The following is an 11,042-nucleotide window of genomic DNA, read 5'->3' as shown; positions in this document are numbered from 1 at the left end:
CTCCTTCCTCGCCAGGTTCACGGACTCTCCGTGCACTGAAGAGGGGGGGAAGGAGGCGTGTTTTGCTGATCTGTTAAATTCTTAGTGAATTTTTCTCCATTTCCAGTGGCTGCTGTTGTTTGAGTTTGGTTTGGAGCAAACCTGAAGTAGCCCTGACATGTCTGGGATGGAATCCAGATGAGGAAGAAATAGAAGGAGAAGGGGGGGGGGGGAAGGAGAAAAGAAGGTGGGGAGAAATAAAAGGAGGAGAGACGGAAGGAAAGGGGGAAATTGTCCCCTTTTCACGTTCACACTCCTCTGTTTTCCCTCAGCCTGGAAAACATATTAATCCCAGTGTTTTTAAGCTCGGAAACAAAGGGGCTCAGCCAGGCTGCGGGAGGGGAAGGGTGATAAGAAGTTCTGGGAACTCCAGAGAAGGGAAGAGCGAGCTTCAGAACTCACCAGGACTTCACTTTTAGGAAAAACCTTGTGGCAGCCAAGGACCGGCACACACAGATCCAGGAGGAACTGCAGACAAATGGAGATACAAACAGTCCCAGGGACAGCAACAGTCACCCCATCCCACTGGACCAGAAGGTAAAAGACAGCCAGAAAGAGGAATCAGCCCAGACTGGCCTCCCTGGGGCCGCTTTGCAGACAGGAACCCAGCATACCCTTTTGTATTGCTCACCCTCCACAAGGAGACTGAGGGCAGGAAGGAGAAACGATCTCACCTAGGAAACTGTCCTCGGGACCAACCTTCAAGTTTCTTTTAAAAGCCTCTGCACGCCATCTCCATGAACCACTGTGTAAGTGTGCAAACTTTGCTCTCTGGTGTTTGTCTCTTGTTGCTTGCACGAAGTGTGAATGTGCTCATAATGTGAATGCTCCGTTTACACGGTCTCTGGTGCATCCGGAGCACAGCCTAGGCAGAGCAGGCATGCCTCAAGCCGGCTGCCTGGGAAGCAAAGGGGGATTTCCTGCTTAACGACTGCCTCTGCTAAGCACTGACAATCACAGCAGCGTGAGAGAAGCTCTCATTCCCTTTTCTCTCCTCCGCGTTCCCTCCTTTTTCTTCTTTACCCCCTGTCCTTCTCCTTAGCCAGGAAAGAGAGAGAGAGAGAGAGAGAGAGAGAGAGAGAGAGAGAGAATGCCCAACTCTGTTTGCAATTAATGATTTTTTCTTTTCTTTTTCTCCCTTCTCATTTTATTTTATTTTTATTTTTGTATTATGCTCCCTCTACTTCCCCAAGTGGATAACACAATGACGTGGAAAATGGGACCCCACTTCACCATGCTCTTGGCCATGTGGCTGGTGTGTGGATCAGCATCTCAGTCTTCTGCCTTGGATAGCGATGGCCGCCCAGGAAGGAAAGTACCTTTGGCTTCTCCAATCAGCAGTAGGTCAGCTCGATATCTGAGGCACACTGGGAGGTCTGGTGGAGTTGAGAAATCCACTCAGGAAGAACCAAATCCTCAGTCTTTCCAAAGGAGGAAGAGTGTACCAGTGTTGAGATTAGCTCACCCGACTGTGAGACCGCCCCCCTCAGGTATCAATGGAGCCCCAGTCAGACCTGAGTTGAAACCCATAGCTAGGGGCTCCGCGAGTGAGATGGTCCGAGATGAGGGGTCCTCTGCTCGGACAAGAATGTTGCGATTCCCCTCTGGATCCAGTTCTCCCAATATCCTGGCCAGCTTTGCAGGAAAGAACAGGGTGTGGGTCATCTCAGCCCCTCATGCCTCAGAGGGTTACTACCGCCTCATGATGAGCCTCCTGAAGGATGATGTGTACTGTGAGCTGGCAGAAAGGCACATTCAACAGATTGTGCTGTTCCACCAGGCAGGGGAGGAAGGGGGGAAGGTACGGAGGATCACCAGTGAGGGGCAGATCCTGGAGCAGCCTCTGGACCCAAATCTCATCCCCAAGCTGATGAGCTTCCTGAAACTGGAGAAGGGCAAGTTTAGCATGGTGCTGTTGAAAAAGACCCTCCAGGTGGAGGAGCGCTACCCCTACCCAGTCAGACTGGAAGCCATGTATGAGGTTATTGATCAAGGCCCCATCCGCAGGATTGAGAAAATCAGGCAGAAGGGTTTTGTCCAAAAGTGTAAGGCCTCGGGCATAGAGGGCCATGTGGTCCAGGAAGGGAACAATGGCGGTGGTGGAGGAGGAAGCACAGGCCTGGGCAGTGACAAGAGGAAAGAGGACCCAAGGAGAACACAAATCCACCCCACTAGAGAGCCTCCAAGAAAGCAGACCACCACCAAGGCAGCCACTCCTCAACCTCCCCCGACTCCAAGGGCCACCACGCTTCCTCCTGCTCCAGTCACAACAGCCACTCGGGCCACATCCCGGGTGGTGACAGTAGCTGCAAGACCTACAACTACCACTGCCTATCCAGCTACTCAGAGGCCCTGGACATCTCGGCTACATCCCTTCTCAGTCTCCCATAGGCCTCCGGCAACAGCTGAGATGACCACCGTCAGGGGCCCCTCAGTCTCAGAGCAGCTCTACCCTCTACCTCGGAAGGAGCAACAGAGAGAAAAGCCACAGGCCACCAGGAGGCCTAACAAAGCCACCAACTATGGAAGCTTCACAGCCACCCCGCCTACCACCCTCTGGGAGGGCAGCACAAGAGCTGTGGGCACAAGCCGTTTCCGGGACAACCGGACAGACAAACGAGAACATGGCCATCAGGACCCAAATGTGGTGCCAGGTCCTCACAAGCCCATAAAGGGGAAGCTGCCCAAAAAGAAGGAGAAAATTCTCAGCAATGAGTATGAAGCTAAGTATGACCTCAGCCGGCCCACCACCTCTCAGGGGGAGGAGGAGCTGCAGGTGGATAACATTCCCTCCCAGAATGCCAAGGAGTCAAAAAAGCATGAAAAGCCCGAGAAACCCGAGAAGGAGAAGAAAAAAAAGGGGAAGAGTGCAAAACCAGACAAGTTACTCAGGAGCGAAAAGCAAATGAAGAAAGCTGAGAAAAAGAGCAAGCAGGAGAAAGAGAAGACTAAGAAGAAAAAGGCAGGTAAGACAGAGCAGGACGACTATCAGAAGCCCACAGCAAAACATCTCGCTCCGAGTCCCAGGAAGTCAGTGGCCGACCTGTTGGGGTCTTTCGAAGGCAAACGAAGACTCCTCGTAAGTAACTTGTTTGGCATTTTCCTCTGTGTGCTGAGGTGGGGGCATTGGCGTGTTCATTGTGTATGTGAAATCACTTCGTGGACGAAAGACTGGGGCTGAGTCTGCTTCATGTTCAGGAAGGTTGGGGGCAGGACATGGTGGCTCATGCTTTTGACACTAGGTCTTTCGAGGCAGAGGTAGATGTATTTCTGTGAGTTCAAGGTCAGTCTGGTGTACATAGTGAGTTGGTGGTGGTGAAACTCAGAGACGCTTTTAAAGCACACGGGCTGATATCTTTTCGGTAGGAAGGCTGCCTCCTCTGTTGCTGTCCCAATTATTAGAAAGAGCAGACAGAATCTCAGGGTGACATTGAATTGAGTTATTTGCTCTGGTTTCTAGTCCCCCAGAGGTTTGGGTGAATTTGGAGTCAGATGTCAGTTTCTTCTGACAGTATTGGAAATGAGCATGTGGGCCCAGGTTGGGGAAAGGAGATACTCAATCCTCAGTTCTGTTTTGCCTGGTGTAATGAGTACCACTAATGCTGGGTGTGTCCATTCATCTCAGGAACCTTCTCTTTGGGCATTACTTGCCACTGTCTGTGAAATTGTAATAGGATCTAGATAAACTGAAAGAAGGTCTTAGGCAGGAATAAGCCAATCCTAAATGGAAGGTCTTGCCTCATCAAAGAAAGAACCATGGCTTCTCCTATTTATGACTCCTGCATGTAACCAGAACTCCAAGATTTCTACCCTAACCTTGGCTTCTTAACATCATGGTATGAGCCCAGACTGCCAAGAAAAAGTTTAATATGGTACTCATAATACATAACAAAGATCAGCAAGTTCATGCTGGGTGAGGCTTTTCTTAGATATTGGTTGAAGGAGCCATGTCAGGCCAATGGGACCACACCCATTCTTCTGAACCCAGGAGCTGACTCTTGGCCTGCATTCATCTCGCAAGCCAGATAGGCACTGTTCTCTAGGGTGTTTCTCAAGAGTCTTTTGGTTTGTCCAATGTGGCCTAAACTTGGATTAATGATCGAGTAGAGAGACTCTGATGACTATGTATCTGCAGTGGCTTCGAAAGTTTTAAATGCATATTTGACATGTTAACCAGGGCAGATGCCTTTGTGGAATTTGTTCTGGGTTGAACATGTCTGAATTTTCTTTTAGTTTCCGTCAGTAGTGATGTTAGAGATTAGAACAAAGCTCTCTCTCTCTCTCTCTCTCTCTCTCTCTCTCTCTCTCTCTCTCTGTGTGTGTGTGTGTGTGTGTGAGAGAGAGAGAGAGAGAGAGAGAGAGAGAGAGAGAGGAGGGAGGGAGGTAGGGAGGGACGGGAAATGGAAGAGACTCCCTTTGGTACTTTCTGTAGGTTGATGGCATTTTAAGCCAGTGCTTGTACAAATTTAGGTTATCATCTGATAGGCTAGCTGTTAGTCATTTTACAGCCACTTGTCTATGCCCAGAATCCATAAACCAAAATGGAAATGTTCTGGTCCGTGCCATAAGAATCACTGATTTCAAAGTAGAACTCTAGCAGGTTCCTGAATGTTTGTCTGGGATCCACGGAGCCAAGCTGCTCTCTTGGGGGCGTGGGAAAGCATTAACACTTGGGCTGATTTGCTCTCTTGAGTACCTGGGACTTTGCCCAGCCCACTAAAACACCCTCACACCCAATTCTGTCCAATTAGCTAACAATGCAGGCAGAGTGTTCCTCTGCTGGATTTCAAACAGAAAGAAGTAACCGAGGGTAAAATGTCAGGATTGCAATTGTGGGACCGCCTGACAAATACTCTCATTGCCCCAATGAGAGTCAAAAGAAAGAGGTTTTCATACTCCACCGTTGATGTTAGCCGTGCCTTCTTCTTCTTTTGCCTGTTCGCTGCTCTCTCTGTTAGAGATCGGAATGCCCAGCTGGGGCTCCTCTGCTTTTAACAGTATCCCTGGTCATAAATTGTTATCAAATAAAACTCAAAGGACAGCTTCTGCTGATGTCATAGGAGGCAAAACAGAAACCAGCTGGGATCGCCTCTGCCTATGCTGGCTCTCTGGAGCTAGCCAGAGAATCAGGTTTGTTATTAGAAAGAAAATCCCAGCAGGATAAGGCTCCATCTGTCAGGCCTGTGTGTGACCAGCTGATCATATCACTAGTGTGTTTTCTGAAGTGCTAATGATGTAGGAGGGGGAAAAAATGGAGTAGAAGAGGCAAGATGAAACTACCCTGATATCAAATCAATGGTTCTGGGTGAAAGGCATTAATTCCTGGTGCATTAATCCCTTCCAACTCACTTTTTCCATTCCAACTCTGTTGACGTTATTCAGGAAGTGTAGTGCGAAAATTAGCATTCATTAGGTTTAACAGTCTCAGAGCTGTGAAAGAAAGGCGGGAGAACCTTCACTTCTAGCCTCAGCTTAACCCGGTGTGTTCAATTGCTCAATTTATGAGTGTGGTTGCATTCCAAGAAATGGTGTGCATTTTCTTCCTCATTTCTCCAGCTTTTTGGTGACTGGATCCCTGACTCAAATTTATTGTAAAACCCTTGGTGTTTTATATTCATCCAAACCATTCTTTAGGTGCAAAAACATCCCATAGCTGCTATTTAACCAATTACTTAGGGAAACCCTAGCAGCGACTGTGTAAGTCCTGATTAAGCAAATGACTCCTCCAAGGCCTCCGAGTGTATTGCAGAGAGATCCAGGGGTCCTGTTCTTAGACCAGAGCTCAATCCCTTAAGTCATCTGCATCTTAGTCTGTTAAAAAGAGTAGATTTTTCAGTCAGGACCTCTGTAGAGACTGCATGGCTTAGTCCGCACAGTTCCTACATGGAATGATTTATTAACCTTCTTTCCCAGATGAGAGAGTGGGAATTTAGATTAGTGAGATGCTCACCCAAGGCCTGTAACTTTTATGTAACAAAGACTTTGTATCTGCTCAACTTCGAACTCAATCCACACTCCAACCTCCCTCCCACTGAGCATGAGCCTCACTAGGTATATGCCACTAAGGAAGTGAAAACTGGGGAGTAAAACTACTCGTTAACAAATATGAACGTCTGAAACTTTATTCTGGGATTAGTGAGGTGGCTTGGCAGGTCAAGGGGCCTGCTACCAAGCCAGACAACCCGAGTTCAACTTCCAAGCTCCACATGGTGGAAAGAACCAATTCCCAAGATGCCGGTTTCTTCTGACAGTATTGGAAATGAGTATGAGTACCCTTACCTCCATATTGATGGGGTAGTCCAGTCTTGGTATCCCAGTATTGGGAGTGAGCATGTGTCTTCTTACCTCCACGTGCATCACACGCCCACATTCCCCGCATGCAGTCAATAAATAATATGCATTTGTAAAACTTCATTTTGTACTTTGAGTTTCTGAAACTAGTGAGGAGACAGTCACATTTTGTAAGAAGTGCAAGTGTGGAGTTATTGTCCTTACTACACAAGTTTTCCAGACTCTGACTTCCCAGGCAGTTGGTAAAATAGTTGAGTTCATTTTCCTATTCCTTCAGACGGCTTACTGTTCATTTGGGGTTGCCTACAGAGAGGATGAACAGCTGTTTATCGCTAAAATATTGGTCTTTGTGGAGGATAGCTAACAGACAATATTGAGTGGCTCTGGGATCCCCTACTTGCCAGCTCACGGGGAGCTTCGATATGCTGAACTACATGGATTCAGGCTCCCATCTTAGCTTCCTTTAGGCAATAGAGTCCCCCATAATTCAAGTGGGTTAATATTTTCAACGCTGCTTCAGAGACTTGGGTATGGAGGTGGCAATCTGCTTACTTGGTTTGGTTTTAGCAAAGGAGTCTAGGTTTCTGTTTTACAAGGCAGAAAGTTAGTTTATGGAATCCTCTTAAAAGTCTCGTGATTTGAGGCTAACATGTTACTTAGACTAAGCAGAAACTTAATGTATTCCAAAAGCTTTCTCAGTATCTTCTGGTTCCTGTTTGCCCCCTAAACTTATGAACCAGGCTTCATCCTCCTCTGAGACCCACTGATCCAGCACACCATTGAAACACAAGTAAGATCTTGCACACTTCAATTCATGACCCATGCCCTGAGTTACTGCCACCCAGCTAGCCAGAGGCCAAATGACTGGCCCATCCCCTGGGGAGTGCTGGAGAGCTCTTTCTAGGAAGAGGAAACTGGGAACAGTTTTCATTTTTAGCACTGTTGGAAATGCAGCCAAGCTAGAAAATGGATGCGACAGAGAGGTCAACGCACAGGGAAAGGCTCGGACATGTCAGGTGATCAGCTGCTCCTCTCTCCCTGTGCAAACCCCATCCATCCACCAGCAGATTAAGTGTAAGGAGAAGGTTTTCCCATCTGGCTTATGGGCTCTGCCTAGATAGTCATAGACAGGGATCCTCATGTTTCTGAGTTTCCCCTGCCTCTGATATGGATGGGTTGATCTCTGCAGCTTGAGGAATGCAAGCCAGCTGGTGTGGATCATAGGATAGGGGCAGAGTCTGAGACCTCGATGTATTAAGAAACACAATGTCTACCTAAAAAGAGTTATAAAAGAGATACAAAAAATCCCATGGGAACTATACAGACTACTAGAACTGAAGTTAAAAGCAGTGAGTATTTGAGCCATGGTAGTAGGGAAGAGTGTAGGAGGCTGGAGGACATGGGCAAACACACACAGGAGGAGACAGCATGAACTCGTCAAAGGCAACACACGTGCTTGGATGCCTGTACAAGTATCCGTGTGCATCACTCAACTCCTGGCCATGGAGTTGGTGTAGAGGTCATTCTGTGGCAAGGATGACAAAGGTGAGAGGCCACACGATATACAGGGGTTGGACTAAGACAAAATGCCAGGCCTCCCACTTTGACCGTGGGCATCAGTTTTTCTTCTGCACCACTCTGCCTAAAGTTGCTTTTGTTTCATGATTGAGATCGGTCTGATATCAAGGGTCAAGAGAGTCTATAACCGTGGGGGGAGAGCCTGCATGGCCAGAAGCCAGGAGGCCAATCGTGCGACATGAGCATCACCTCCCTGGTGAGTTAAAACGTCCCTGGGCAAAAGCTCCAGATTAAGAGAAGCCTGGGAGGACTTTATTTCTCTGAGATTGTTACTGGTCTCCCATCGCCTGGTACTGCTGTACACATTGGTGGAAGACGCTGCCGTGCAGGGGAGAAAGGTCATCTCTGAGATTACACATTGTCTCCAATTCTTAATTATACATGTCCAGGAGGAGAAGACTGGAGGAGACTTTGAGGACTCCTAAAATATGGTCGTGGACCACAGGGCTCCATGATGAAGCATGAGACGATGAAATGACGCCTGTGTATGGATAAGAGAGGACAGTAATTATCACTCGTCCAGTGTCTGGGAAGCTGTGCTTTCGAACTCTCTAGGATATATTCTAAATATGGGCAGGGAGTCCAAAATCACAAGCAGTTGACCTTTTTAATATTTGTCTTCACTGCTTTACATTGTCGCTTAAGCAACGTTTTGTTCATTCCATGTGGTCTATTATAAGCAAAAGACAGGCCAGAAAAGAAAAATCTAAAATATGTCAAGTTAAAATAAAATTTCAAAACTCATCCTTCCCTATCAAACATGTAGCTAACTAAAAAACAAACCAACAACCAAAAATATGATCAGCATATTTTTTTAGAACCACCCTGGTTTTTTTAAGACTAAGTCTGAATCAACGAATATATTTTAGATAGTGCGTGAAATATTTATACTTTTTCTCATGAAGATTAAAACATATTTCATAGCCAATATGACCATCTGAACAGGCATAAAACACAAAATCAAAATTAACCGGAGCCTGTCTGCTTAAAATGATAAGCTAAGAAAAAACATTTTAAAAGGCAAAATCAAAAACCTTTGCTAGTGTTCCACTCATAGGCTTCCAGAAGCATTTTAAATTCCCAGAGGGAGTATTTTGTCAAGCACAAAAATTTCATCAGGGAACTCTAGTAGGCATCAATAAACAAGTCTGATGGAGAAAAATAAAGAGCAAGATAAATCCAGAGCCCAATTTACTGGCTGTTTTTGGTAAAATATTTGACACAGTAACTCCTCCTACCCGAAAATGCTAACCTTGTGAACACAGACTTTAGAAAGAGCTCGAAAGTTTTTGATGGGTAAGTGGGAAAGTGACTTTAAATTTGAACATGGCTTAATGCAAGAAAATATTACAGAAAAAAAATAGCAAACTGTGGGCTTGTCTCTGAGGCAAGGGGTGAGCCAACACAGGGGGTCTGGACGGGCCTCACTGCAGACACCTGCCCTGTGAGTTTTCCCAGTTCAGAAGGATCAAGAAGGACCTGACCTCCATCAGAAAACGTTTCGTGGCTTCCCACTGCCAGAGCAAGCAGCATGCGCCTGCCCATTCTCAGAGTGTGGGTGAGAGTTTTGGTTTCAGCTTGGAAAATTTGTGACATTGGAGAAGGCTCCAAAATAGGCAACTAAATGGCCAGAGGATTGGAGTTTTTGTGTTAGGGTAGACACTCTTTGAGGACGCAAGAGAACCTGAATAATTAACTAAACTCATACACGTATACATGTATATGCACATGTGTGCATACATACGCATAAACACACAGTGCATATATTCATAAATAGAATAATCAAAGACTACTCATTTAACTGAACCAAAATGAAATACAGCTTGTCAGATGGCTCGGGATCAAAATATCTGCATGTCTTTTCTCCAGAAGAGTCATAAAACATGGATTTAAAAAAAATCCCAGATCTGGTTAAAAGAAGGCTAAAATAAGTGAGTTAGAGCCATCTGATAGAATAGAGTACCAAAATCCCCTCCTTGGGCCCAGTGTGACAATGAATATCATCTACATGGCAATATATGGCCCCATAAGCCGTCATAAGCACTGTCATAAAAATTCTATCCCATAATGTGGCCAGGCCTGGCTGTGAAACTCTGCCAACACTATGGAAGTGAGAAAATGATGGAACTATCCAGAGTCTAACTCGTTAGGATAGATCTACATAGATATTCATGGACCGTGATAGACTTGAAGAATAAATACTTCTGTGTGCCCACAAATAGGAAAGCCATGGTACGCATGAAGTGAGGGCCAATTAGAGAACTGAATAGAGATATCTAAACTCTTTGGGCTAGTTTCTATTTTACTTTAAAAAAAAAAAAAGAAAAAGAAGACTGCCAAAATGGTGGTTTGGGTCTTGATTATGCAACTGCCTAAGAGAGCAGTTGACACAGTTTAAGCGCTCTCTACTCTTGGTTGTCTCTGGATTTGGCCTCATCGTGACTGGAGCACTATGAACTAATACTTGCTTGTCCTCCCATGCCTGCAGCTGATCACCACTCCCAAGGCCGAGAACAATATGTACGTGCAGCAGCGGGATGAGTATCTGGAGAGCTTCTGCAAGATGGCCACCAGGAGGATCTCTGTGGTTACTATCTTTGGTCCTGTCAACAACAGCTCCATGAAAATTGACCACTTCCAGCTAGGTGCTCTTCAGCATTTTGTTGGTTTTGTATTTTTTATTTATTTATTTATTTATTTATTTATTTATTTATTTATTTAGGCTCTTCTCTATGGTGCGACAGTTGTTTTGGGAGAGGTATTAGGGGGTCGTTGGCGGAAGTCAAAAGAAACAATGGGATGCTTGGAGGGTTCTCTGGTTGTGGTGACAGACATGCTATCTGTCTGTCTGTCTGTCTATCTATCTATCTATCTATCTATCTATCTATCTTATCATCTATCAATCATCTGGCTGTCTGAATGTCTGCCTGCCTTCCTGCCTATTCAGCCAAACCAGGAACATTCTGGTTTAAGATGTTAGCACTTTAAAACAAAGATATGAAAGGCGTAGGGAAATGAGAAATGTATCACATAATTGGGATAATCAGAGTATATGGACCCTTTTCTCTTGGTTCCTGGGTCCTCTTGGTTGTGAGCAGTACCAGCCGACATGCCTACAGACTTTACGCTACTGC

At 45.9% G+C, this 11,042-nt stretch overlaps 1 protein-coding gene across 1 annotated transcript in view; it reads left to right on the top strand.

Annotated features, from left to right (window-relative positions):
• Positions 1-411: 411 nt before the first annotated feature.
• Positions 412-11,042, top strand: part of Ccdc80 (coiled-coil domain containing 80) — a 33,657-nt gene continuing 23,026 nt past the window's right edge. Inside the window, exons 1-3 of the mRNA NM_022543.2 lie at positions 412-788; positions 1,233-3,118; positions 10,397-10,553. Of these exons, the coding sequence (NP_071988.2) occupies positions 1,244-3,118; positions 10,397-10,553 (2,032 nt within the window). The 5' untranslated portion in view covers positions 412-788; positions 1,233-1,243. The remainder of the gene's footprint in view (positions 789-1,232; positions 3,119-10,396; positions 10,554-11,042) is intronic.

The sequence above is a fragment of the Rattus norvegicus genome, chromosome 11 (genome assembly GCF_036323735.1).
Source record: "Rattus norvegicus strain BN/NHsdMcwi chromosome 11, GRCr8, whole genome shotgun sequence".
Taxonomy (NCBI): domain Eukaryota; kingdom Metazoa; phylum Chordata; class Mammalia; order Rodentia; family Muridae; genus Rattus; species Rattus norvegicus.
Note: the sequence above shows the minus strand (reverse complement) of the source record. Positions and strands in the feature narration are given on the sequence as shown.